This window comes from Venturia canescens, chromosome 6 (genome assembly GCF_019457755.1).
Source record: "Venturia canescens isolate UGA chromosome 6, ASM1945775v1, whole genome shotgun sequence".
NCBI classification, from domain to species: Eukaryota; Metazoa; Arthropoda; class Insecta; order Hymenoptera; family Ichneumonidae; genus Venturia; species Venturia canescens.
This window is the reverse complement of record NC_057426.1, coordinates 3,356,852-3,384,611: the sequence shown is the minus strand read 5'-3', so window position 1 is coordinate 3,384,611 and position 27,760 is coordinate 3,356,852. Positions and strand designations below refer to the sequence as shown.

Sequence of the window (27,760 nt, the reverse complement as noted above, 5' to 3'; positions counted from 1 at the left end):
AGTTTTAGAGCTTGGAATATTTTCACGTAATAATCGAGGCCGGTATTCGGTTATTTTCGGTATACAAGCTCGTTAAAACAAACTGTAGGAATACTGATAAGTGAAAATATGTGAAAAACAAATTTACCTACATTTTCGATGGTATAAAAACCGGTTCCTTCTCTCCAATTAACTCACAATAATTGTTCGTTCAAGCTGTGTGATTGACACGTTGCTGAGATTTGAAATTAAGTAATTTTCCAAATATTTTCACCGCGCATTGAAGATGGAGACAGTTCGTTACGTTGCTGTTTTTATCGTGGTCCTTGGTGTCGTTATGGATGACCGACATTCAGCAAGAAGCAAAGACGTTATTATAACGGTGAGTACAAATTTTCGATGAACGATGTTCCATTTTTTTTCGAGCTTTTATAAAGCACGCAAATCTCCCAGCTTGAACTTACGAATGATACATCAAATTGTTTCTTCTCTCGATTCGTATTCTGCTCGAAAATTTAACCACAGACCCGAACGACTATGGCGAGCCCCAAGTTCCTTTAGGAATTTTTTTTCCTCACGATTTTAAGACCAAGAAGTCGCTGATATTTTGAGGATTTGCAGTTGAAAAATTGCTAGCAAAATTTCGTTGATGAAGAAGTGTACTTCTGTTCTATTCCAAATATCCCAGACTCACGAGTCTACTCGAAAGTCAAAACCATTTTTATTTCGTTATAATTTTTATGTGCTATGAATCTATTCAAGCTCTGAGGTCTCCAATCGAACGTCTATTTTTTCATATACATTCATCAATTCGCTATTCGTAAATTTATGAAAAACTCGTTGAATAAATGACTTTTCACGATGTACGAAAGCATTCGCCTCCGATCCTGACCCGAGATTTCAAGCCGATCACCACAGCCAAAGACGAGTGTAGGAAATTAATAAATAAAAATTGGAAGGAGATGCAAGACACGTTCAAATATTATCATACAAAGGAAAAAACGCCTGGAGATTTCAAGGCTGTAAGTCAATGGATTCAGAACAAGAAAAGTTCTTGTGTGATTTCTCAAATTTTCGAATGTTTTGATCGTTTTTTTTTTTTTCATGTACAGGGTAAAAAGTTACTGTCGACAAATGCAACGCGAGATATAAAAGCTCTCCTTGTAACGGTGAAAAATGAAGCAGGCCCAAAAGACTACGTATTCATGTCAGTTATGCCTAAGCTTACGATATCTTGCAGCCAAGAAGTGAGTCCCAACTTCAAAATACATGAGAGCCATTCGAGATCAAACAATAGATAATCTAGAGTAAAGACTAGGTCTATATAATGTTTTCCAATGCCATGTTTCTTTAATTTTTCCCCAGTTCCTTCTCTCACGAGTAATAAAATCAAAGTTTTTGACAATTAACGCTCTTTCATCATATTTATATCGATAAAACGTTTATAGATGCAAGACCAGTTTTCCACTGTTCTTGAAAACATTCAGTAATTTGATACTAAAGAACTTCCCATTTTTCCATCGCCATGAACGACTGATGCTGCTACTTATTTTTTTGTTTGTTTTTAGGTCGTAAACAAAATGCTTGATATCAAAGACAAGTACTATTTGTCACTTCCTCCTACTACTACTACTACTACGACTACCACCACCCCCAAGACTCCCACCAACACCACCACCACACCACGACTACGACCACCATCGCTGTCCAAGTCTCCCACCAACACCACCACCATCCCCAAGACTCCCACCAACACCACCACCACACCACCACTACGACTGCCACCATCGCTGTCCAAGTCTCCCACCAACACCACCACCATCCCCAAGACTCCCACCAACACCACCACCACACCACGACTACGACCACCATCGCTGTCCAAGTCTCCCACCAACACCACCACCATCCCCAAGACTCCCACCAACACCACCACCACACCACCACTACGACTGCCACCATCGCTGTCCAAGTCTCCCACCAACACCACCACCATCCCCAAGACTCCCACCAACACCACCACCACACCACCACTACGACTGCCACCATCGCTGTCCAAGTCTCCCACCAACACCACCACCATCCCCAAGACTCCCACCAACACCACCACCACACCACGACTACGACCACCATCGCTGTCCAAGTCTCCCACCAACACCACCACCATCCCCAAGACTCCCACCAACACCACCACCACACCACCACTACGACTGCCACCATCGCTGTCCAAGTCTCCCACCAACACCACCACCATCCCCAAGACTCCCACCAATACCACCACCACACCACCACTACCACCGCCACCATCGCTGTCCAAGTCTCCCACCAACACCACCACCATCCCCAAGACTCCCACCAACACCACCACCACACCACCACTACCACCGCCGCCATCGCTGTCCAAGTCTCCCACCAACACCACCACCATCCCCAAGATTCCCGCCAAAACCACCACCACACCACCGCTACCACCGCCGCCACCGCTGTCCAAGCCTTAAAATGCTACGTTCTGGACAATTATAACAAGCGTGATGTTCATCATTAGTACGTAAGTGTTTATTAATCATTTGTGAAATATCTTGAAATAGATTGATGCTAGTGAAACCGTTCATCAGAACCGTATATAATTAATGCGGTGTACGATGGTGACTATCACCAACGCCATTGTCCGCCCCAGCGATTGGGTCTTCCCTTCATCCATGCGAGTTCCATGTCAACTTTTTCCTCCTCTTTTCCCCAAACACTGCATTTGTCTGCAGGATTCATCGGGCTACCCACAGGACAATTGAACGCTTCGGCGAAGCCTTTCGAGTTGGAAACACCACCAAGGACCCTGTATTTGGGAGGGCTGTGCACGTTCTTCTCCTCTGCTTTTTTCTTCATGTACTGAGGGGTTCCTATTTCGCACCACATCTAAACATGCGAGCGACATTAAATTAGCTTCGGTTTCATTACCACACAAGCAACCGTGTATCATCCTCTGGTTATTCATTCTAAATTTAAAAGGATCCTCTTACAGCAGCAAAAGAAACGAAGAAAAGTTGGTCGTCCGTAAAATCCTCCATTCCTTCGAGCCGTACACCTACGCTTGGCTTCGCAAGCTTCTTATACGCTTCAAATACCGCTTGGATACCAGTCGAATCAGCCATATTTTCTCCCCTTGTAAACCGGGACTTTCTTCGATCAAGGAATCGCTGTAAACATTCAAACCATCTAAACATCGCTCTTCTGGAACAACAATTTATTGATTTTTACCCACCTGAACGAACAACATCATTTCAGGATCTATGGTAGTACCGAATAATTCTGGTGGTTTTGTTTCTCCATAATATTCGTCGAATTGGTCGAGGAAACACTCTGCTCTTTGGTAGAAGTTCATCAGCATTGATTTCGAAAGCTTCGTTTTATTTCCGTCTTTACCGTACATTATACCTGCGGCATTAAGCACATTCAACATTATGATTATTTAAACATTCAGTGTTTTTTTTTTATGTAGACGAATAACACCGTTGAAGATATTTAATGTCAATTTACTCAAATCATCGAATCCATGACCGATTTCGTGACCAACTACGACACCTGCCACTCCATAGTTCACGTTGCTGTAAAACAATCAAACATTCAAAGTAATTATTTAAACGAATTCATTGAAGTTCCACGTAATATCGGAATCTTAGTAAATGATTTTCTTACTCCGGGACACCTGGTGTGAAAAGAGGAGCTTGAAAATCCGCAGCTGGAATATCTGAGAAAGAAATGATTGGTACAGCATTAAAAACCGTCCAATGATCATTTAATTGTCACGGTCTTTTCATCATTCTGCTTTTTGAAAAACTCACTCAGTGTATTGTCATCCGGACCATACAGAGCGTTGACCGTTATGGGATCGAGGAACCATCTAATAAATGAAAATAAATACGTTTGTATAGTTCAGATTTCTTGATTTATTTGCAAAGACAATGGAATAATGTACTAACGAGTCTTCGTCGACACCGGGAGGAATTGTGTAACGTTTTAAAGCCATTTTTCTTTCGTACTTCATGTAACTCAAAGTGTTGCCAAAGTATTCGTTTCCAATTGTCAACTGAATATGCGGAAGACATTGAAAAATGATAATTTTTATTGATTTTCCTCCCAAGTTCAATAAAAGTTGAAAGTTTCTTTATTTTCTTACCCCCTTGTAAAACTTTGTAACGAATGTTTTGTTCTTGTACCAATCAGGGAAACCGATGAAAATTTTCATGCTGTTGAGTTTATCTTTGGACAATACTTTGGATTCTTCGTCAAGCCATGTTGAGGCCTCGATTTGTTCGTTCATCGCTTTTCGTATAGCTTCCGTCATTTTCGACACCTACGAACAGTGGCATTTATCCACACACGTTTTTCTTGTTCAACAAATTTTTTTTGTCCTCACCTCTTTTACTGTGTGCTCCAAGAAATATTTATTGACGAAAGCGTATGCAGAGGCGTGCACCATTTTCATTTCGTCGACGCACTCGGACCAACTGGTGGAGAATTATTTAAAAAACATAAACCGATGAGCTCAATGGCCAAATGTAGAAATGAAAAGTCGAATTTTTGATTAACTGTTTTCTTTATTTGCCATTTCAATTTATTTAAAGTGAATTTAACTGAATTACGTTCTACGTCGATCAATTTTGAAACGGAAAATAAAGAATTATTGACACACCGTGGAGGCCTTTCTCTGATCCCATATTCCTCCATTAGGAGTCTGTACAGAATGATCCTTGCATCTTCGGTTGTGTAGGCCAACATATTTGCAACGAAGTGCCAATGTATGTAGTTCACTGTTACACCAAAATTGAAATTTTCAGATCAAAACCAAACAACAAACAGTAAAAAATGAATGATTAAGTTAGAGGAATTTCGAAATGGATTAGATTCGGTAGGATCGTTACTTGGGAGTATTTTTCTTGATTTTAGACTTTCATGGTGAAACCTACCGATTATTCTCATTGGAGTTTTTTCTAAAAGTTCACTCATTCCCTTTATGTGTTTCAATGAATCGAAACGAAGATCCGTTGATGGATGAACCCTCAGGTTCACAGTGTCGAACTGTTTCTGGATCCAAGGCTGCCAATCGAACTGTAAATTTGATGTGAATTTGTGATCAGCATAATTAATGTCGACAATTAATGTCCCCAGTTTCGGTGGAATAGAAAAGTCGAAAACCTCACAAAAATCTTTTCATGAAATTGAATTGACGGTTTTCCAATTTAAACTACACCAAAAAACAGTAGCACGTCTAAATATCAGTCGAAATATCACAGACAATACATCACCACGACGAAATATCAAACATCAAAAAATCACGCACACAAAATCTCACACGACCAAAAATAACTGTGACAAAATATCACGTCGATGGTATATGAAGAGCAGGCATTTATCACGAATTAATCGAGACTCAATTCTGTGTGTGATTTTGTCTATTATATGCAGATAATCGTGATTGTAAATTAGTATCAATCGCACAAAGTGTGTCTGTTTTTTTTTGTTTAGGTTTGTTTTTCGCTCTGAGACCAATCGTTACAAATTCTTTACCTTTACCTATACCAAAATAATTAAATGGTGATGTACTGTCTGTGTGATATTTTGTCAATGTGATATTTTATCGTGTGATTTACAATCATGGAACCCAAAAAAATATGGATGAGTTTTTATGAACGATCAAGGTTTTCAAGTCAAATTCGAAAAAATTGATTTGTTGAGCATCGATTCGGACTGCCAGAGCCCAAGAAATTGTTCAAGTTGACAAATTTGCTTACTTTCCCTTGAGCTTGAACTCCTGATTCCGCCATACTTTTGTTGTACCATTCGTCGAACTCCTGCAGAGTCATTTTGCCAAAGTGTCTGTCTTTTTTAAGCTGGAAAGAAAGTAATTCACGAAAAAATGTAGCCTTCATTTCTTGTTCGAAAAATATAAGCCTGCATCACCGTTTCTTATTAATGTATTACCTCATAAACACTTTTCTCAAATTCGACAATTTCTTTAGCATCGCTTAACCGTTTCTCCTCCGAGACATTAGCGCGACTGTCTTCAATGAAGATCCGAGCAACTTCGCTGACAAAATGTAAATAATATTCGTAATCGTTGCCAGAGTAATTTCTGTACTTCAGAGGCATGTGTTCGCTAAGCGGAAGCTCCTGAGGACGGATCTAATCGAGAATTGAAAATAACATTTTCCACTGATCATAGGAACGTGTGAATTAATATTTCTATCGACGAGACTTTAATTTAATTCTTGATTCATTAAAAAAAACTTAATGATCGGATATTAAAAAAAGCCCACCGTTATAATACCATGATCCGCCTCTGTGTGCGGACCCATTGCTTCAATTTGATAAAAAACATGGGAACCTGTCAAGCGAGTATAATCATCTGCGACTTTCTGCCAGGCATGTTCGTTACCGTCCCATTCTTCCTCGTCCATTGTTATGGGCCAACCACCGGTTTCGATTAAAACTGATTCTATCGGTTTCAATTTTCTTTCTTGAAGAGTTTCTGCATTTGGAAAGCGACCATAATTTATTTATTGATGAATTTTCACGAGTAGCTATGACTTTATTAAAAATTCGTGTTTTCACCTGTGTCCATGCAAGATCGATACCATTTTTTGGCTTGTTTCACTGGCAAAATGTCACTGGGTTCGATCACGGTTTCCAAGACTCCTGCAAATACGAATCTTCAATTTTTTTCACAACCAACATTGATACAAAAAACTGAATCAACGTACCTTTGATGCGATAATGAACGACCTTTTGGAACATCATGAAACGACTCCACGACGGTAAGCTGGGAGGGATCGCATTTTCAGTGGTCCATCCACCGCACACGTAATCGTAAAAATTGTTGCAAGGGTCGACCGACTTGTTGATGCTGCTGAGAAATTCTTCGGCTGCAAAGTCATTCCTACACGAATACTCTTATCATGTTATCGTTACAGTTGTAATTACAGAATCGTTTGCTCTACCAATTGTTCTGCATCCGTCAGTTCGGCAGACTTCATGATTCTCCGTCGAGATATTCGATTCTTCTTCTGAATTATCAACATCGCCTCTAGCAAAGAAAGTTGGTATTTTTTCATCGTCAGGAAAAACTGCTTGATTCAGGAGCGATGCTTGACCAAAAGTGGCGAAATGAATCGTAGCGGCGATGGCGCAAAAGGTTCTGATCGTGTTTGAAAATAATAAAGCAAAAAAATGAGGGTAAAACATAACTCAACAAAGCAATCATGAATGAGAGAAACATGAACCAACTGCAACTTACGCTATCCCCAGAGCCGGCATCTCGTTGCAAGGCTGACAAATTTTTTATTCACAATTATAAACTAAAGTCGACAAAATTTAACGGCTTCGAGTTGCAGAACGGCAACTCGATAGTCGTTTCCGTTGTTTAATTACGAAACCAATGAATTTATAGCATTTTCCAAGCTTCATGAGTCCTTGACCAAGTGATAGCATCAACGTAACAATGTTGCATCCTGAACCGCTTATTCACCGGACATTTCGTATCTCAACAGGACGAGATAAATCCTCAAAGTGTGCGGCAAAAACACAGAAAACATGACTTTTCTACAAGTAATGCAAGAGCTCGATTCCATATCGAACATAAAACGTTTCCGGTCGATGGGGAAGAAGCACAAGGATCTCGAAATATCCCCTTAATTTGCATTGAGGTGAATTCTCGAGCCATAAGCTGACAAACCTCAGGTTCTATCCTGCTCCAATACCACGACAATTCAGGGGCCTCGTTGAAATCCATATTTTCGAAATAAAACACAACAAAGCTCATTAGCAATAAACTTCGTTATTTATTATTTAAGAATAATTATGTAATAGTTATTTTCTTCAATATTTAATTATACAATATAATCGTAATAATAATAATGACAATAATCATAAAAATCATGATAATTAGGTCAGATAAAACGAACATAAACGGTCTAGGTCATAAAATCTAATCGATAATCGTCCCCTCGTGATATAATATCTCATTTTTTAAACTTTAGTTTTGTTTTTCATCTTCCTCTTCTTTTTCTTCTTCATTTATTTGAAACACCGCGATTCACGTGTCGATCGTCGTTCAATTATTGAATTATTTCCTATCATATAATAAAATATCTGACTAAATAACTACTCCGCATATAATATAATGTAATAATATACACATATAAATATATATGAATAAAAGTGTGTCATAATATTCATATATACGCGTATATGTATGTATTGCTGATTCGATTGCGTTAACGTTAGTGTTTAACACAAGTATAAGGATTTCTTTCGTGATGGATAATTTTTTCACTTTTCTTTGAAACTTGATCTCATTTTGTCATAAGCTAATTCAAATACGAAGTTTCTTTTGTCGAGTTTTTTTCTTTGCCTCCTGTATATGGAATACCGTATGAGCCTGCATCGGTATGTTCAAGGAAAACAAGAAAGTCTTATTTTTTTGTTTTGTTTTGTTTTTTTTTTTTTTTTTTAATTTGTTTCAGTATGTATAAGGTGGAATTATGCAGAATAATAAATCATAATGAGCGCAATGCTTAGCAACAATTGTACAAGCCATGTATACAGATGTGTGTAATAAGAAATGAGGGCAATATATGTATTCATATGTAATATTAATATCGCAGCTCATCCGTTAATTAATGTTCAACAATGATAACGATACAATATTCAATGAATATTGAAATAATTATTCGATCAAGCAATTAATCCGCATAGACATTCCCTTCGAGTGGTAAAACTGTTGATATATTCAATGAGAAATCCCAAAAATTTCATCCACACTTTTCAATAACCGAACTTTTCTCGACCCAACCCCAATTTAACGTTATTTTTTGTTTATTCTTTTAACAACAATTGCTTTTTCGATTTCATTCGCACGTACACTTGACGACTTACTTTTTTTCTTTATGCTTTCTTAGATTTTTTTTTGTATGCATTCTCACATGTGTGGAAACGAATTGCGGGCGGGCGAGCTTTTTGAAAGCTATTCATTGTGATTCGAAAATGTTTGATTTTCGAAGCTTCATTTTCGTCCTAATAACTTGAACATTTTTTCACTCTTTTTAAATCCTCATCGAGTTGTACATACGGAACTTAATCCAAATGTGCTATATTTATGCGTAATCATATGCATATTCATATATAACTAGATTTTTTTTTATCTATTTTCGAAAATCATATTTATATACATGCTTATTTTATTATTTTACGAGGCGACGGAGCAGCCCAGTGTCTTCGCCTCCGCGTGTATGAACGATTTTACGTGTCTCGTGTGTACACGCTCATGTTTTTGTCTTTTCCAGTATTTCTCTATTATTATTATTATTTTGTTTATTTTCTTTTGTTTTCTTCTCTCGGTTCAATATCACAAGCCAACAATAATTCAATTGAAATATATCTACGGTGCAAAAAGACGCCTCGATGACTCTTTGCTTAAGATTCAGTAAGTTTTGGGACTGTCGTCAAGTCATCGAAATATCTTTTTTACAGTCATACATATTAACTGTATCACTTTAAATGAAATTATTTTGTTTTTTCTTTTATCTATATTCATATTTATGCACATTAAGAGAAAAAAAAGTAAATGAAAAAGAAATTTACGAACGAGGTTAGAAAAGTGGCGTCACTTCCGACTGTTTCATCTTCTTCGAATGGCGTCCCCCTTATTGCGTAACTATAACAGATCATGTGTTCGCGATTTCTCACTAAATCGAATCTCGCACTCGTCGCACTTTCTCGTTAACATTTATCAAGTTTTTATCTCCTGCTTGTCGCGCGTATCAAATTCATTCCCTTATTCATCATACTGCATAAAACATTATCTAGATTTCAATCGTTCGTTATGTTCAAATATCATGTACGTATTTTTGTTGCTCTTTTGTTTATTTTCAAGCCTTTGAAAACGCGATTATTGATGTCGTACGTGTAATTTTATCATTTAATTTTTGGTAGCGTTATTAATGGTACATGTGTTTATTCATTTTATTATTAATCACGTACCTATTATAACCATTATTGTTAACCTTAGCAGCATTATACAAGCAAGCAACTCGCGACGCAGTATTTCGAGTTTATACGCGTGTCACTAGATTTGTTGAATTTTTTGTTGTGTTTTTAATACTATTACGGAATCACGTCGATGATCGATTCTTCGCATATTTTTTTCTTCTATTTTCCAATTTCGATGTCTGCACGCAGCAAAAAGTGGAAACTTTTATTGGTTAAACGAAATGTTTATTTTTCGTGAGCGGTTCTCTCGTTTGTTATTATGTAAATGCACCGATTGATGAGTATTCGGGTAAATTTCATCTTCTTTTATCCGCCCCGTGGATAAAATATTTATTTGAATATCAATTGTAAATGAAACTTTTTGAAAATTCTTACGTCGACCGGAGTTGTAAAGTTTTTCATTCGAACTCTTGCCACCGATTATCGTTTTTTTAATTAATTATTCTCATTTTTTCATCTATACACTAGATTCGTATTTGTATTTTCGCGCGAATAAAAGGGCGGATCGAAGAATTGCCTGATAGAAAAGTTGGACAGCATTTTTAAGACGTTTTTAGATTTCCATTATAATCACCATGTGTTTTACATACGTTATGAGATTTTTCGTTAATCATTGCTATTCTCGATGGGACTGCAACGAGTGAGGGAAGGATTATTATTATTATTATTATTATTATGAACGACGTAAATCAATTTGGATGGAGGTAAAAATCGAATAAATTCAGAGGTCGAGCGAGTACGAACGATCAGGTGTTTTAGCATCAAGAATGTAGGAAAGTTTGCAAGGCAGATGGGTGGCTTGATACACTTATCCAAAGTTGACCTCAACTATATCGAAGCAAAATTGTGAAAAACTCTTGAAACTTTTGGCCAGTGGTGCAGTATTATTTTCAATCGATGAAAGTTAGCTCTGTGACAATATATTCATAACTGCGCTCAACAATTGCGCCATCGAATGGAATTGCTTTATTATTTACAATGGGTGTTTGCATTATTTTATCATCTTGGAAAGAGATCAAATTGACTATAGTATAAGCTCGATTACCGATCGATGACAAGAGCTCGAATACTTCATTTTTGTTGTCCGCTTTCGAACACGCTAAACGACCAAATTTTCACAGACTAAAAGGAGAAAAAGAAGAAGAAAAAAAAAAAGAAACCAACGAAAATTTTAGACGTCGCTTTGCAATTTTCAGATCGACTTCATTGCACAATTATCATTTTATGGCTTTCCGTGCATTCTATTTTCCTGTTGTATAGGTTTCAAACTTTTCACTTACTATTAGTTAACTCTAAGCTTATTATTCAATTCAAATATTATACATCGTTAGTTTTATCATAATAATAATAATTATTATTATTATTTTCAATATTATCACCAAGTTGGAGTTTAACGCGGTGGAGAGGATTTTTTCATTCATCGCGGCTATATATTAACTTATGTTTTTAGCCCTCGCTCAATCCTCTCGTTAATTTTCTATTAAAATGATCTTTTATTAACAACAATATTATGATATTGCAAGAACTTTGATCAGCGATTGTCACGAATTTAATGAAAAATGTTCACAAATAAAACAACAAATGGATAAAACATCGTGTCTTTTTCTACTTAGCATCGAATTTAATTGTTATTGAAGACATTAATTAACGCCAATTTCTCTCTATCGTTACATAGGCCATTGATTGTAGATTTTTGTTTTTTATACTCGCAAGGTCCGGAGGTTTTTTTATTTTGTTCACCTTTTTCTCTGAACCGCCTGCTTCTTCCTCCCCATTCGATTGAACTTCAAACAGATCTTCGAGTTCGCAAACACTCCCCGAGGCCGAACGAGACAAAATCGGTCTTAACATTAAATAACTAATCGACGTTATTCGAGCGGTTTATATTGTCAATGACGTTTCTCTTACTAAGGGGGGGGGGGGGGGGATCTCGCTAGCGTTTCATTAAGAATTTTACAATTATTATTATTAATATTAATATTAGTGTTTTTGTTATGATAACGCGTTAAATGTGAATTATTTAAACTGTTATTTTGACTCGAAAATAAATGTAATGACGTTGAGTCGGTTGTGACGTGCGGATTTAGACTTTTGTGATATTGATCGTGCAGCGAGAGACGAATCATTCATCGGTGTATAACGAATTAGACAGTAAAACCTCTATTTCTTACCACTCCCTCGATTCTTTGCGCCCTCTCAATGTACCGGGCGTTGTTTGTCTTCGAAACGCGCCAAAGCTCTCTACGACTTCCCCCTGCCACACCTCCCACCTGAACCTCCATTTTTTACCAGTCCTCTCCCTATGGGTCGTAAAAAATAGAGGTTTTACCGTATCCCATTAATTTTCTTCATTAAAATCCAATTATAACAAGTTACGTTTTTACCCTCTCCTTCATTACTGATTTTTGGATGGGAAAAGCTGAGCTGCCGGTTAAATTTATTGATACTGAAAATTTATTGAGCTTCTTTCCAAGCTTTCTCATCGAAATTCATAATTCAAGTTCGACTTTCCAATTTTGTGAATGAAAAGAAACTTTTTAGTACTCTGTATTATGACGTTTCAAAGTTTCAGTATCTTGAACCATAGCAAAATATTAAATTTGCAGTGTGAATAACATATATCAGTAAAGGCGTTCGCAGAACGTTTTAACAATCGCATTTTTTTTTCGAATCATTTAACGTGTAATTGATTATCGATTTATATCATTTGTTTACATGACATATAATGATAAGTTTTAATCACGTGGTACATGACATAATTTAGTGAGCGTATATATTTTGATATATACATATTGGGGGGGGGGGGGGGGGGGGGCGCGAGGATCGACGACGTTAAGGAATTTCAAGCGTGTCTTATGGAAAAATTATTTTCCAACTTTGCACAATCAAAATTTTTAAACAGAAAGCTTAAGACAGTATTAAACTTCTGGCGGAATATGTAAATGATTCACCGTCTCGAAATTGCGATATTTGTTGTTGAAGTTCGCAATTTTTTGAAAGCTTCCATAAGAGCCCATGTTTAACCTGTAATTTTTCAATGATGAGTATCTCGATTACCAGGCGGTGAAACCTCTCCAAATTTTTCACACGTATTTAAGCGCTGTTCGACAAGATTCAGACAAATTTTCAATTCGTTAACTTGGAATAATAAAATCTAATGTATTTTTCGTATGATATCCTATATATATATCGCTTGAACTTCCTTAACGATCGTTTGGAGCTTTCACAGTGGTTATAATTTAATTTAAAATCTAAGTCGTCTATATAACGACGTTGCAACGTCACTCGCCAAATGATTGTACAGTTTTCTTGTTTCATTTCTGTCTCTCCCTCTCCCTTATTTTCCTCGATTTCGCACTCAGTATTATTTTTCATTCTCTTAATTATCCTCACATACTAATATTCATGTAAAAAAAGAGAAAAAAATGTGTACGATATTCCTTAAGTCGAGACATCGTCGGGAAGCGACTCGAGTATACAACATCATTATTTTCAAGGGCATCTTCTCTGTCCGTGATTTTAACACGATCACGCTTTCTCGCTCGTCGCGATTCCTGTTTGTTCATTCTGTTTTTGTTTTGTCTTTAAAATTATCTTTAATTGACTTATATCTTATAATACCAGGTTCACGAGATCAGTGGCCTCACACGAATCGTTGTTTTTTCATTTAAACTGACAATATTCGACGATTGAAGGTTTTTTAAATAATGCTTCTCAGCTTCTCTTGTTTTTTAGTCATTACTAAATTAGATCGCGCCTTTTTCGTTGTTTCGCATTGTTCAATCGAGAGTTCGTTATGATCAACGATAAGTGAGAGGCCAATGAGAATCTCGCGTTTTCAACAGTCCTTCATTCTAATCGTAAATAATTTATCTCTTATCTACACCTACTTAACTGTGTCTGCGGCTCCGTCTTCCTTTGTTCACTTTATTTTTCGTTAATGCGTGTACAGTGTTTTCTTCTGTTTTCATCGATAAAAATTAAATCTCGTTTGTTCTCCGTTCTTTAACACTCAGCAGACTTGGATTAAACTTTTGTTGTTTCTCCTCACCTACTTTATTTCGCGTTTACTCGATAATCTAACGACGTGAGGCAGTTGCTTTCTTTCTTCGTTCTACGATCGACGTTTTAAGGCTCTAGGTGCCAAAGAATCGGTTATTTTTCCGTCCGCCTTCTCGACTCTATGTGTGTATACGATAGGATTGGAAGAAATATACGAAACAAGACTCTGTCGCCAACAACGAACTCGCCTATCTCGCCTTCGTTTTTCTTTTTTTTTGTTTTACAGATTTTTTTATTTGCATGGTTCCGCGGTATGCCTATTTCGGTAAGTGGTAGCAACGTATCGGAAAGAACACCGGACGTCAACCGAAAATTTAATGAGCGCACATGCGAGAGCACCAATGACCAATATTGTAACTCTCATTTTCTCGATCATTTCTCACGAATTTTTTTATTTAACTGTCACTTCGATGTGTATTTTTCTTTTTTTTCTTAACGACAATTGACGAAATTTGAGAAAGGCGGAAAAGATGAGTCTCGTGCGACGTAAAAACCGCGCCTTTTTCCTGCCGAGACGCGCTCGATTTGTAGGTTAATAACATTAAACCGAGCACGAGTTTCATTGAATATCAACATTACGGTAATGCGGTGCATATAATCATGGGGCAGGCCAAATTCGTTTAATTTTCTTGCAACTACAGAATAGAATATCCGTTGCCTTAAGTCGAAGAATTACCGAAATAAACAATTTTGCAGTTTCGAAATGACGAAGTTATTTCTCACGATCATTTGAAATCGATCGACAGTTGGCGAAATATTGAGTCATTGGTGCTCAATTCGAGCTCTGGTTTTTGATTACAGATATTTACAGATATGGAGGAAACACAAGCTACTTATTTCGACCCTGAAGAGCCGCAAGTCGAGGTGGAACGTAAAAAAAATTCTGTGGACCCACACAAATTCCGTAAGTTACATGGTACATATGAGGGAGCAATTTCTTTGTTTCTTCATTGGTTATGATTTTCCTGTCTTTTAAGCTATAAATATTTACTTCTTCATATATTTATATATGTATATTAATCGTTAACATATATCTCACTATTATTCCTGGGTGTTCACTTCGGAAGGCTCTCCGGGTTGGAATCATCTATAACCTAAGATCAGCTATCGTCCGGTGTTTCCTGATATTCCTCGCTTTCCCTGTGAACCAGGACATGCACCACCGTCGCCTCGGACTGTTGTCTTAGCAACGGTGGTCTAGCGGGTGGAGCAGTTGTACTATCGGGGCTTGGCTCCGTAACAAGTATACTGACGTCGCTGCCATCCGCAATAGGCAGTGGTACAGGCTCCGGATTGGGTTTCTTTCGTAAACTACCGCATCGTCGGTTAAACGCCTCTTTAATGTCTCTCTGGAGGATGTTTAACGATAGTGCCGTTCCACTCGGTCTCAGTGAGCCTCTTTTTGAAATTGGCGGACTCAACACATCCTCGTCCGGGTAAGTTTCAACAGCATCTTGTCTTCCCAACGTCGGTCCTGACGACCTGTGAACATCGACGTTTGAACGTTCCTCTCAGATTGTCCGAATCATTGCACGAACATCTAATTTTCGTCACATATTTCTATTTTCATTTTCACTTAATTCAAATTATATATTGTATCATCTACGAGTTAACAATCCGCTAGCTAAGAATAATAGTAGCATCAATTGCAGTCGTGTTGTGTGTCAAATATAATTTTCAAGATACAGAGATCATGACACGTATTTTATGCAATATTATGAAAAAAATAAGCCCATCATTTGCAGAATAGAATGCCAGATCGTTGAATTCCAAATTTTCTGTTGCCTTTTTCGAGATATTCGTTAAACAGAAACATCCCGGTCCGGGTACCGTGAAGCGAAAGTGTGGATTGTGTGTTCACACACCCCGCCGCACTTTCCATCCACGGTTCGTCCGAACGAAATACTATTTACTTGATGAAGCACTATTTAATTGATAATTTAGAGTGCATCGGAGAAAAAAAATTGATAATACTTTTTTGTCTTGCGGTTCCACGATCCGACGAACTGAAAAATCTTGAGCATGATTTTCCGAGTATAGGAAAGTATTAGGTGTACACATAATCCGAGTTGCAATAAGAGCATCGTGTTTCGATGTGTATTGTTATCTGATTTTTGTTCTGTATGCATGTGTTTTATTGAGAAAATTGCAAAACAGCTGAGCATAAATAGAAAGTATGATAAAAGCGAGAAGTCTATTGAAACTATGAGAGAGTTTATGTATGAGTCGTGACAGCAGCATCTACCAATATATCGTATGTATAAAAATGTATCGAACAACATGGATTAATCCATCATCGTGTAGACTCGATTATCGTTGGCATAAGAACTGAGAGTTGGGCAAAATTCTGGTTTGATAATCGAGCTTGTGCCGAAATCAGGATGGTGCTAGGAAACTTTCGAGAACGTTTGATATTTGTCATTTTATATCCGTTCATCTGCGATATGTAAACACACACCTAATGTTTCATTCGAATCACGTGTTTGCTGGCTACAAAAATTCGAGATCGAAGATACGAATAAACGCAATAAACAAAACTGGCAGCATTCCAATGCTGCTAATATCCAATTAAGCGTATTATTTCCATGTCAATTGGATAAAACTATTCGAATCTGTGCACACCTACGTGGGACACTAACTTTCAGTTCAAAATTTCCGTGGACATACTGTATTTAAACGAATTGTGCAAGGAGTTAAATGGCTGTTATGATAAAACGACGATTCGACGGTATGTATAAATGGGATGAGGGCGAAGTCGATGTAACGGTTGACCGTACGATCTACACTGCGACTATGAACATATTTATATATTTATTTAAATCTATGACAGCTCTAAATGGCAATCTCTGTTCTAGTTCGAATATAATCGGCGGTTTCATTCTCTCTAATTTGCCGAAACTCTTTTTTTTAAATCTTTCATTACGTCGTAACCCAACCACCGTGTATCGTTAATATTAAATTGCATGTTTAATTGATTCCTTTACCTATTCGTTTCATTGCCTTCGGCTGTAATTATAAAAACGAAACAAACAAATGAAAACATATTACACGTAAATCGACAGAAGAATTGGACAGCTGCGCAAGGTTTTCGATGCGATCATTATAATCGTTGAAAACAAAAAAAAAAAAACGAACTTGGCAAATATTCAAATTCCGAAAGCATCTGCACAGTATTTCTTGAAGAGCATTTTCCACAAGCCCAATTTAATATCAAAGGAGCTGATGGATCATTGAATTGTTAAAAGTTCTTTGGCGTTTTGTCCGATCGAGCGTTCGTGAAATAGGAATCGATAACGGAAGAGTGTCCTCGCATTGCGCTCCCTCCGCCGACTTTTCCACAGCCGCATTTAGCATTGGCTCCCTTCGATCACGCTCGCGATATCTCACGAACGATACGTCGAGGAGAAAAATTGCCAAGGACTTTTCCCTTCGAAATTGAACGATTAATCACCCTCAGTTTGATCGCACTCGTTCCATGCCTTCTGGTGTATAAAATCATATTAAAAAGAAAAAGGAAGTTTTCTGTGTATGGCTACATGTAAAATTCGTTCCGTACGACGCGTGATGGTGGGCGCACGCAGCGATTATTTATCATATTTCCATGTGTGTATGTATACGTGTGTCCGAAGGTGTTTATTCCATGGAATATATATTTTGAATATAATTTTAGAAGTAGCTGTGGTTTGGTTATCTCGGTTGGTGCGTGGTCTCTCACGATAACTCACCTGATGGTTGCGTGCGAGTCGGAGCCGGAGCTCGAGGCGGCCGAGGGTTGTTCCGCGGTTGGCGAGGGACGGGAGACGGTGAGGGCGGGAGGTTGCAGGTCCTCGTGGGTTCCCGTGGCGCCGGAGAGCAGCAACAGAGGAAGATTTGGAAAAAGCCAAGCCGAGGCAGCGCCTAACTCGCTGAGATCGCTGGCGTCGCTGGCCCTTGAGGACTTGCGGCTACTGGCCCGACTACCTCTGTGAACGTGCAGAAGGGCCGAAAGCTTTCCTCCCCACCCACCCCCGGCTCTACCTTCGCTCCCGATACCACCGGGGCTCGATGTTTGCGTCTGCGAGTCGACCTCATGGGCGATTCTCTCGCGCTCCCTTTTCATTCTGTTTGTCGAACATTTGGAAAGAAGAAAAAAAACACGGGCAGCTCGCAATTGCTCTTCCTTTTCTTCTTCTTCTCTCCCCCTCTCGCTCTCTTTTTCTCTGTATTGATTCTTTTCACATCAACAGTCCTTCATCATTTTTCGCCTTTTTTTTCAACTCTTTCGATCCTCGGGATTTGTATATGATATCAAATGGATAATAATAGCAATAATTGTAATGTTCATGATAATGAGAATCGAGATATCGGTAACAGCAGATAAGTGTACTATACGCAAGATTTCAACGGGTTTATATGTATACGTCATCATGCCCCAAAGAGAATACCAACTATTTACAGTCAAAGATTCGTGCACTAATAGTCAGCAAGTTTTATAGAGTTTGCATATTTATTTATATAAATAACATTCGTTTGTTTATATGAATAAATATGCGAGTATAAATAGCAGAGAATTACTGCAAGTATAAGTATAGTGGTATAGTCTGTTGTTCAACGATAAACTTCGGAAGACAAATATAGTACCAGAGAAACAGAGCCCCCGATGTTATGATTGTAACCCTCCAAACACGGACATGGAATATTCAGTACTGAAAAACTCAATTTATAATTTATTAAGCTCCGAGGACGGAATACTGAATTGAAATGCATCCGGAGATTTTTTTATTCAACGAAGGGCTGGAGAATTATCGGAAGAGAAAAACTCATTGGACGTGATTCGATGGTTAATGATCCATGAGGAATTCGTTGAAGAATGAAACTCTTAAAAAATGTTTGACTCAGTAGTTTTGATCGAACTCCATTTAACTTCGAATTTAGATATTTTGTAAAGAATGTTAATTTTTTATTCTACTTTGTAAATCGAAAGGGGCTTCAAGAATGTTTCAAGAAATTGTGACGTTAAAAATAAAGGTTTTGTGATGAAAAATCGGAAAAATTCTCATTCGGTGTTTGGTGGGTTGGTTATAAAATTCTACGAGATAATCGAAATATAGGGAAGAAAATAAGAGAGACTCACGCAACGTAGTCGCGGAACGTGCGCTGTATCAGTCTTGCTGCCTTGTCCTGCCTCTTCCAAATTCTCGTGGAAGACACGATCTCCAATTCCTTTCTCGTTGGGAATTGTTTCTTGAATTTGACGTCCATTTGTTCCTGCAATTTTCTGAAATCCTCTGATTCTTCGACGTGTCCGAGGACGTGCTTGACGAGTGCGTGAAGAATGTCCAGACAGTGAATCTTGTTTCCCTTTGCGATAGGAAGATTAAAGCTGACCAATGCGACAACATTGGGCTTTGATATTCCTAACGGCGGGTCTAGGCTCGCGATGAAGTCGCTCAGTTGGCCGAATCGAATGAATTGTGTCGCGTGAGGATCGTATCTAAAGGGAAAACAATAAGTTCGTTTTTATCTTGATTTTGATGTTTTGCTCAAGGACAAGGACACGCTTGTGAAAATATGATCACCAAAGAGACCTGGAAACAGATTAGACCCTCGATCAATCTCTGAATATTCCATAAAATTAAATAAAGCTTTCGAAAAGAAAACACAAAAGAGATTTTCATTATTGGCGTTCGAAACTCGCCGATTACTGCAACTTATTAAATCGCAGTAATGTCGCACTAACAAATTTCTTTCATCACTCACTTTGACCATCGAATGTAGAACATTTCAAGGTCGTCCTCGACTATGCCGATCTCCTCTTCCTGGTGGGCCTGATTGAAGTTCTCGAGAATAATGGCGATGTACATGTTGATGACAATCATGTAGCTGATGATGATGAACGAGGTGAAGTAGGTTATCGCAAGAAGCGGATAACCACAGTCGCCGTTTATCTTCCGGCTCGTTGGTGTTGGATCACAGTCCGGCCATTGTACCATCAATGATTCGAGAACGTCGTTCCATCCGGCTGAAGTCATCAGTCGAAACAACAACTGCATGCTGCGCCCAAACGTCTCAAAGTTCACCTGCGCAGGTAATCGGTTCGTCAAAAGCCGTTTTTACTCTCGTGGCAACATTTTTTTTTTTTTTTTTCATTCGAGGGCTTAGGTAAAACTGACGTTTTCACTAAACTGAGTGGAGGCAGCCCCCTGAAAGTGAAACTTTCTCGAGATTTTAGTTTTAAACGAAAATCGATTTGCGAGTATTTAAAAACCTTCTCGCAAGAATCTTGAGAAAAACACTCTTTTATCATATAAAAAATTTTGTGATTTTCAGGAATATTCAGACTCACCATATCGTCGAGGGCCCCTTGTTTTCTGACATGTCCAAAAACGGACATACCGATGATCGCATAGATGAAAGTAATGAGAGCGAGGAGTGCACCGATGTTGAACAACGCTGGTAAACTGACGACCAGGGCGAAGAGGAGTTTCCGTATGCCTTTGGCAGCTTTAATGAGCCTCAAGATCCTACCGATTCTGAACACTCTCACGACACGCAGGAGCGTCGGGGACACGGGAAAATCAATCATAATGTCCTCCATGAGGATACCGAGAATCGAAGCTAACACTAGGACGAAATCGAAGAGGTTCCACGGTACCGTGAAATAATGATATCTCAGACCGATTATTTTCACAATAGCCTCAAGTCCGAAAACCGTCGTAAAAAATGCGTTCGACACTTCCAGCACGAAGAATATTGGATGCGGCTGGTTGTAGTGCTCTATACCCATTGTCAGCATATTGAGAAATATCAACACGAAGATTGCTATCTCGAATCTGAAATTATTCACCGATTAATCGGACCGAATTCTCTCTACCGACTTTATTCTATCAACACAAAAGCGAGAATTTAAGAAAAATCTGACATGTCAATGGTAAAAGCATCAACTTTTATGATCCAACTATTTTGTGTCGTAGAAAATAATTTTTTTTCAGTAGTCTCTTGGGATCGTTTGTCCTTTGTCACTACTTTGTTCCCGAAATAATGCACGTCTGCAAGAATTTTCGTTATTTTATAAAAAAGTAAAAAAGGGACACAAAATTTTCTTTGTAAGACGAATAGCAGACAGTCTTTTTTCGATCAGTGGAAAAGACTTGAAAATATTTTTCAAACTTTGACAAAACCGTGTCGATGGAACGAAAGTTCAAAGCAATTTAATATTCTTGTCGAATTTGAAATTTATTGGAATGAGAAATATTAACAAATTAAACGAAAATTGTAACGTTGTTGCTGTGAACGAAGCTGTACGATGCTATCCTGCCGTTGGATTTGCCACCGTGATCTCAGTTATACTAACGGATACGTTGTATAAGCGAACGTAGTTGGGATAACTGTGATCGAGAAGGCATTTAAGCAATAAACGAAAGAAAAAAATTCGTGAAAATTAAGAATGAGCGGAAGCACAATGAAAGCATGAAAAATCCAACGAGAGGTAGAGATCGTTGATGTCAAAGTAGAGTGCAAGGCAATAGTGTGTTGAGAGGCGTGTACGACGACGAGACAAATTGGTCGATCGACGAGTGAGACGGTGTTTTTCTTTTTCTTTGAATTTTGTTTGCTTCATACCTTCTTGAATTGGACAGATCGTAGAACATGGCGAGAAATTGATTGATCGGACGTTTTATAACTTTCTGGGGCTTCTTACGACCGAGCTTTTTCATGGCAGTGTAGTAGTGCTTCTGACTCTCGGTCAGAAACATTTCTAGCACTCCACCTTCATACTGTAACGAGAGAAACCAAGTGTCAATGCTGTAGACGGTTTTCAAGCTCATCTTAAAACCGATCATTCGAATGTCAAGGGCGGGCAAAAAAACGCTTGTCCTTTTACCTTTTTCTTCAGCATATTAAAGTTGTCGATGATGACTCCGATGAAGAGATTAAGGGTGAAGAAAGATCCGCAAACAATGAATATGACGAAGTAAAGATAGGCGTAGAGATTGGCTTCTCGCTGCGGTTGCAAATCAACCCCTCGAGCGTCAACCGCATCTTCCATCACTTCCATCCAACCCTCGAAGGTTGCTACTTGGAAGAGTGCCAAGTATGCTATGCCCACATGATCGAATGTAATCTTGCTGTTCTCCCACGTGTAATTTTGGCTCAAGCAATCGTCCTTCGTGTTCACTATCTGCATCAAGGTCATTCAGGTTATACGATATTTCTATGGTCGTTGACCTTCGTTTATTTTAATTTTCACTTTCATATTTTACTCCGAATTCAAAGATACAAAAAAAGAAAAAGGAACAACGAAGGTCAGCAGACTTACCGAAATATCGATGAGCTCGCCAATTTCGTCGGTACATTTGAAAAATTTTCCCCCGAAAAATTGTACTCCCATAATGGAGAATATCAGCCAGAACACGAGACAGACGAGGAGCACGTTGAAAATACTAGGTATTGCGTACATCAACGCGTTCACTACAATCTACGCCGAGAAAAAATTTTTTAGTTCTTCGTGAACGAGACGAAAGTTATAGTTTGGCAATTGTTATTCAATCCTGTCATGATAATTATTCATTTCATAGGTTTTTTTCCTTATTGTGTGAGAGAAACAACGTATCGTTGGTTGCTTGTTGAGGGAACAGAGTTAAAGGGTATTTAATTAAATGAATTTACCATCATTCATTTGTATACGCGAACTGAGAAAAATTAAGGCATAGTTTATTAAGAGTTTTCACGAAGCTTTAACATGTTTTTGCTTTTTATTTAAATAATGCTCTTTTTTTTTTTAATTTTTCAAGTTGACCAAAAGGGAAACGATGTTTAGAAAACGTACCCTCATGCCTTGCCATCTTGAGATTGCCCTGAGTGGTCTGAGTGCTCTCAAGGTCCTCAGCGACCGCAACACTTTGAGATTTTCATTTTCCTCTATCAAAAGACTAAACATGGATACCTGTTGAACAATCGATTAAAGGTCATTCAACCCTAAAGCCCTCCAGTTTTAAGCGAGGCTTGTGTAAACCTATTATCATGCCTTACTCTCGTTCTCATATTTTTCTCGATATTTTTTTATATTCATTTTTTTCGACGAAGGTTCAAAAGAGCCAGCAAGGATCATACATACGCACTCAAAATATTATTAAGCGAATGAAACGAGAGAAAACAGGGAGACAATTTATATGCTCGTGTGCAAAAAGCTCTGATCGAAGTGGAAAAAACTATTTGAGTAAATATTCAAAAATTTCATAATGCTTGAGATAATTTCAGCTGTTTTTCGAGGGCGAATTACACTTGGGGGCTTACTCGAATAACTCGTTTAGTCAGAATTGGGCAACTTTACGATTGTAAACTCAACAATTTTGATTGTTCAATTTGAATAATCTGAATTTTATCAAAGCACGTGAATTTTCGTAGTCTGAAAGAATGGCAGAGTTTTCATTTGATTTTTTCAAGTTCCTCTCGTGAACTCCCGGCGAACTGAAGCCATCGTGGAATAAAGTGGGTGGCAACAGAGTGTAATTCTCCCTTGAAAATGTCAATACTCTCAAAATTGATATTAGATGAGATTTAAAAAAATGTTTATAAATGCAGAAAAACTTATTTCTGTTCCTCATCGATCGGACTAACCATCGACTTTCGTGAATTCGAAACTAATTTCGTACGCTCATTCATTGCCGCTAATATATTTTTGTCGTGAATAAAAACTGAGGTACTGGACTAATTATAGCAAAATACGTATAAAATAATCGATGTTTCGAAAGTCGTTGAACGTCAAGATACACTTGAACGACGATAAAATTCTTAATGAAAGTAGATTATTCGCCTGAGTTTGGATTTCTGATTTATTCAGTTAATTTTAGCTTGAGCTTCGTTTTCATCAGAATTTTCTGTAGTTTTGAAATATCTTTCGAAATAGTAATTGTGCAAATAATTAGTAGTTTTGAATGCAAGAGCACGATTCGATTTTGGTATTGCTTCCAGTCACCAGCCTCGTGCCCTTGTGCAGATGAATTACAATAGCGAAACGTCAGGCGCATATCAAGTGGTTCGGGAATAACGAACAAATGATCAGTTCCAGTGTTGGATAGGCCGTAAAAGTCTGGCAGGCTGTTTAGTGAAGTAAAGCAATGAATGAAATCCTACAGATTTTTATCTGGTGATTTATAGCTTTTTTTTGTTGTTTTGATTTTGATTATTTCTATGAGAAAAAAGTCAATGTTCATGCTGCACTTTAGTGTGTATCGTTCCGTGGCAGTTTTACCAAAGTATCGAAAAAAAGAGGGAAAACCATGTGCTATGAATGGAAAAAATTGAAAAAAGCGTAGATTCAATACGAAGCAGAAATTCGAGTTGCAAAGCTCGTTGTTTTCGCTGCGAATAGCGATGCATTTGAAATAAATTAAACATAAAACTGGTCTATATGGTACTTTCGATGTCAAAAGAGTCGTTTAAAAAATGCGAAATGAAATAAAAATGGATATTGTAGTGTGCTCGTCCAACGTACCTGAGTCCAGCGAGGCATATCGCATAAAAACACATCGAGAACAAACCACCCACACGAACACGCTCGCTCGCATACACACACCCATTCAAAAAAATTACCAACGTCGACGTAAGCTCCGTTGGTATTTTTTCTGTATTATAAAAAATCGTTCTCCGGCCAATTATCGAAGCGACAAAGGTCATATAGCTAACAATGAAAAAATTATAATATTTCATGCGACGCAGCAATTGCGATTGTTCAACCGCGTTTTTTCGTAGCGACTCTGCTCTTTTTTTTGCCTTTCGATAACATGTGCCAATGATATTAACGTCGTTTTTCTTTACTTACGAAAACGATTATAAAATCCAGGATTGTCCAGAAACTGGTGAAGTATTTACAGAATCCTAGCGCTAGCCACTTCAGAAGCATCTCGATACTAAATAGCGCGCAGAATGCTAGATTGGTCCAGTAGAGTATCTTTTTGAGAAACGGATTATCATCGAGATATATGTCCTCGAAGCATAGTGTTATGGAAGATGCAAAAATCAAAACCAATATCATCCACTCGAAGGCTGGGGTGTCGACCACCGAAAGTACAGCCGTTCTCACCGCTGTCCACTTTCTCCCAATGTCCGTAGCAACGCAACGATTTATGCAGCTGCACCTACGATTACAATTTACAATTATTTAAATTTATTTGTCAATTACGAAAAACCTTTTACCGGGTACGATGAGAGCTTTTGCTGATCGGCCTGCGATCAGCAATTGTTGATAAAGGAAGTCTTACTTTTGATAGCAATGCTGAGGAAAGCAGTCCTGTGGCACTTTCGGCGGTCTGTTTCTACCGAAGCCGGGAAACGAGCCCATGCCATCGATGTATCGGCCTTTGCTATCGCGACGACCACCAACGGTCAATTCGTCGACGTAACTAACGAGGGCGTGCCAAGGGCGTTTCTCGATTTTTTCGTCCCTCTTTGGTTTGTCTTTTTCAGGCAGCATGGCGACTTCTTCGTCAGGCTTTTTCGGCTCTTTGAGGACCTCCATCTCGATGTTTTCTTCCTGATTTGTATCGTTGCTGTCGCATCTCTCGTCGAGTTTTTTACTGTCTCTCGGTTTAATAGTTTCCTGGCTGCTGGCGCTGTAAGTGGTGACTGTTGCTTGCCGGTAGATCGGCTCGTACGTGAATACCGGTTGGTTCAAACTCTCCTGATACGATCTATTGTAAATATTGTCTTTTGGAAGGCTCAGCACAGTCTCTTGTATCGCGTATTTTTCCTTGTCCGACTTGTCCATTACTTCCCTCACTATTTGCTCGAGTCTCATATTTTTTTCGTTTTCAGAGTTCTCCTTCCGGTACTTTTTCTTTCGGACGATTGATCTGATGCGATCGAAGGATCGGGCGAGCTTCGAGTCCTCGCCGACCTCCTCCTTCTTCTGTTTCAATTCTTCCGAATTGAAGCTGTTGAGCAACAAGGCCAAGAAGAGATTGAGGACCATGAAATTGCCCATCACCAGAGCCGGTAAGAATATCGCGAAGCACGTTTCCGGTCCCTCGTCCTTTTCCGCTCTCATGCAGTCCCACAACGGCTCGATCCACTCGCCGCAAAGTATACGAAATATCATCATGAACGAGTGAAAGAAATCGTTGAAGTTCCAACGTGGCACCGGGTCCGGAAAGAATTTGTCCGGCGTATAATCTTTGCTGAACAATTGCATACCGATCACCGCGAATATGTAAATCACGATAACGAGTACGAACGTTAGATTACCGAGCGCACCGATCGTCGATATTATTATACTCAGCAGTACTTTCATCGTCGTCCAAGATTGTGCGAGTTTCAGTACCCTGAGCAATCTCAGTCCTCGAATAACCGATAAACCGTCTACTAGCTCAAATGTCAAGTCAATCAACGAAGCCGATACTATTATTAAATCAAAGTTGTTCCAACCGTTGTTAAAGAAGTCCTTGCTAAGTGCCAACAGCTTGAGAAAACACTCGAACGTGAATATACTTGTGAACACTTTGTTACCGATGTTTAACGCTTGTCTTACCGATTCACTCATACCGTGATGCTCCAACGCCAAAAAACCCGTGTTAAGTACAATGCACAACGTTATTGTCAATTCGAATAACGGATCTCGAACTACTTTGTACAGACAATTCTGAAAACGTAACCATCCTTCGTAGTCGACGCAACATTGTATACATTTGTCGCAATTACGGTCCGGAAGATCGTCTGTCAACAATAAACAATTCATTTGTTAATCCTTTCAATTGTATATCGGCATCATTCGCTACAGTTGCGAGCATGCGAGCGCAAAGGCGTGCTCAAGGGATCGCATTTTTCGTGCTTTGGTTAGAGTTTTGCAAATTTGTCTATTTGAATCAAGTATATAAATCGTTTTATCGTTTTTCTTTTTTTTTTCACAGAATCAGAAACTATTGGAATCGAGGAATGATCAAAACAACTGTTTGGAGCGTCGTCGTAGATGGCAAGGGAATTCGTATTTGTATGGTAGAAAAATCAGGATCCTGGTTGTCCACGCAAGGCCTGCTTGCCATCGAGGCGATTAAAAATATTTTTGCAATGACACACTAGGGCTCAGGCGGTAAAAACAATGATTTTGAGTGGTTAAAATAAATAAGAATTAATGGAGGCTCACCTAGAACGACGATATGCGATAAGTACTCGGGAGGCAGTGTGTACAACTGCTTTTTGGTTTTGACACCATTGCACTTGAGTACTCTAATTTCACGATTGCCCGTTCTGACGGAAACGGTTACGGGAGCAGGTGGTCTGTCGATTCTCGGTTCGATTTTTCTCTGCTCGTACGTACGTTCTTGTCTCTCGATTCTGTGCTCGCGGTGCTCGCGTCGATCGTGTTCCTCGGCCGACGTGACGTCATCGCCCTCGTGGTCGTCAACGACTCCGGAATCGTCGAGGGACGATTGCTGGTTGCTGTTGTTGCTCGCCTGTCTCGAATGGAGCATCCCGCGATGCGGCGCTAACCTGTGAACCGTATTTACGTCCGGCGGCTTCGGGGTTACTGCCTGAAGTGGAAGATGGGAAGGGCGAACGCTCGAGTGACGCGGGCTTGGGCTTGGGCTTGGAGTTACGGATCTGTAAAGTCAGATTTGAATTTAAGGGTCAGCCCGATCGTGCAATCTCATTGAGCGAAAAACGATCGTGAAAAATGCATAAAAGCGTTGAAAATTCTGAC

General features: G+C 38.7%; 3 protein-coding genes and 1 long non-coding RNA gene across 8 annotated transcripts in view; 2 read left to right on the top strand and 2 right to left on the bottom strand.

Annotated features, from left to right (window-relative positions):
• Positions 1–189: 189 nt before the first annotated feature.
• Positions 190–2,860, top strand: LOC122412185 (uncharacterized protein DDB_G0290587-like). Of its 3 annotated transcripts, none has more exons than XR_006261302.1 (5): positions 190–361; positions 852–1,001; positions 1,092–1,226; positions 1,548–2,524; positions 2,736–2,860. XR_006261302.1 is itself a non-coding variant. In XM_043421558.1 (4 exons), exons 1-4 carry the CDS (start codon positions 266–268, stop codon positions 2,472–2,474), a joined length of 1,308 nt encoding a protein of 435 aa, XP_043277493.1. In that variant the 5' UTR covers positions 190–265; the 3' UTR covers positions 2,475–2,587. The 3 variants fall into 3 exon arrangements, 1 of the variants encoding a protein (XP_043277493.1); XR_006261301.1 differs by having other exon boundaries at positions 2,654–2,791; XM_043421558.1 differs by lacking the exon at positions 2,736–2,860 and having other exon boundaries at positions 1,548–2,587.
• Positions 2,511–7,383, bottom strand: LOC122412184 (neprilysin-11-like). The gene is made up of 18 exons (XM_043421557.1): positions 7,268–7,383; positions 6,972–7,168; positions 6,735–6,896; positions 6,586–6,669; positions 6,291–6,502; positions 5,956–6,156; positions 5,766–5,864; positions 4,941–5,082; positions 4,667–4,784; positions 4,391–4,481; positions 4,151–4,327; positions 3,954–4,060; positions 3,816–3,874; positions 3,670–3,721; positions 3,511–3,578; positions 3,236–3,408; positions 2,994–3,170; positions 2,511–2,889 (listed from the first exon to the last, which is right to left on the bottom strand). The coding sequence occupies exons 1-18, from the start codon at positions 7,285–7,287 to the stop codon at positions 2,629–2,631; spliced, it is 2,400 nt and encodes a 799-aa protein (XP_043277492.1). The 5' UTR covers positions 7,288–7,383; the 3' UTR covers positions 2,511–2,628.
• Positions 7,384–12,815: 5,432 nt separating this feature from the next.
• LOC122412435 (Na channel protein 60E) overlaps positions 12,816–27,760 on the bottom strand; it is a 72,531-nt gene continuing 57,586 nt past the window's right edge. The window contains exons 9-21 of one of the 3 annotated variants that reach the window (XM_043421928.1): positions 27,203–27,660; positions 25,326–26,775; positions 24,887–25,202; positions 22,892–23,008; positions 22,382–22,540; positions 21,947–22,243; positions 21,685–21,839; positions 20,408–20,894; positions 19,822–20,141; positions 19,196–19,555; positions 17,808–18,182; positions 17,067–17,088; positions 15,461–15,564 (exon numbers count right to left, since the gene is read on the bottom strand). In XM_043421928.1, the coding sequence (XP_043277863.1) occupies positions 17,076–17,088; positions 17,808–18,182; positions 19,196–19,555; positions 19,822–20,141; positions 20,408–20,894; positions 21,685–21,839; positions 21,947–22,243; positions 22,382–22,540; positions 22,892–23,008; positions 24,887–25,202; positions 25,326–26,775; positions 27,203–27,660 (4,507 nt within the window). In that variant the 3' untranslated portion in view covers positions 15,461–15,564; positions 17,067–17,075. Of the gene's footprint in view, positions 15,565–17,066; positions 17,089–17,807; positions 18,183–19,195; positions 19,556–19,821; positions 20,142–20,407; positions 20,895–21,684; positions 21,840–21,946; positions 22,244–22,381; positions 22,541–22,891; positions 23,009–24,886; positions 25,203–25,325; positions 26,776–27,202; positions 27,661–27,760 lie in introns of all 3 variants that reach the window. The other 2 variants (XM_043421927.1, XM_043421929.1) reach the window with 2 other exon arrangements.
• LOC122412448 (uncharacterized) lies at positions 15,360–27,207 on the top strand. The gene is made up of 6 exons (XR_006261345.1): positions 15,360–15,518; positions 19,840–20,149; positions 20,392–20,712; positions 20,804–20,992; positions 25,879–26,058; positions 26,970–27,207. It is a non-coding gene; the product is annotated as an uncharacterized lncRNA (long non-coding RNA).

Coding starts and splice junctions, on each gene's coding strand:
- LOC122412185 (XM_043421558.1), top strand. CDS start 266: ATGGAGACAGTTCGTTACGTTGCTGTTTTTATCGTGGTCCTTGGTGTC. Junction 1,002..1,091: donor CGCCTGGAGATTTCAAGGCT/GTAAGTCAATGG, acceptor TTTCATGTACAG/GGTAAAAAGTTACTGTCGAC. Junction 1,227..1,547: donor CGATATCTTGCAGCCAAGAA/GTGAGTCCCAAC, acceptor GTTTGTTTTTAG/GTCGTAAACAAAATGCTTGA.
- LOC122412184 (XM_043421557.1), bottom strand. CDS start 7,287: ATGCCGGCTCTGGGGATAGC. Junction 4,061..4,150: donor TTACAAAGTTTTACAAGGGG/GTAAGAAAATAA, acceptor CCGCATATTCAG/TTGACAATTGGAAACGAATA. Junction 3,171..3,235: donor AAATGATGTTGTTCGTTCAG/GTGGGTAAAAAT, acceptor GAATGTTTACAG/CGATTCCTTGATCGAAGAAA.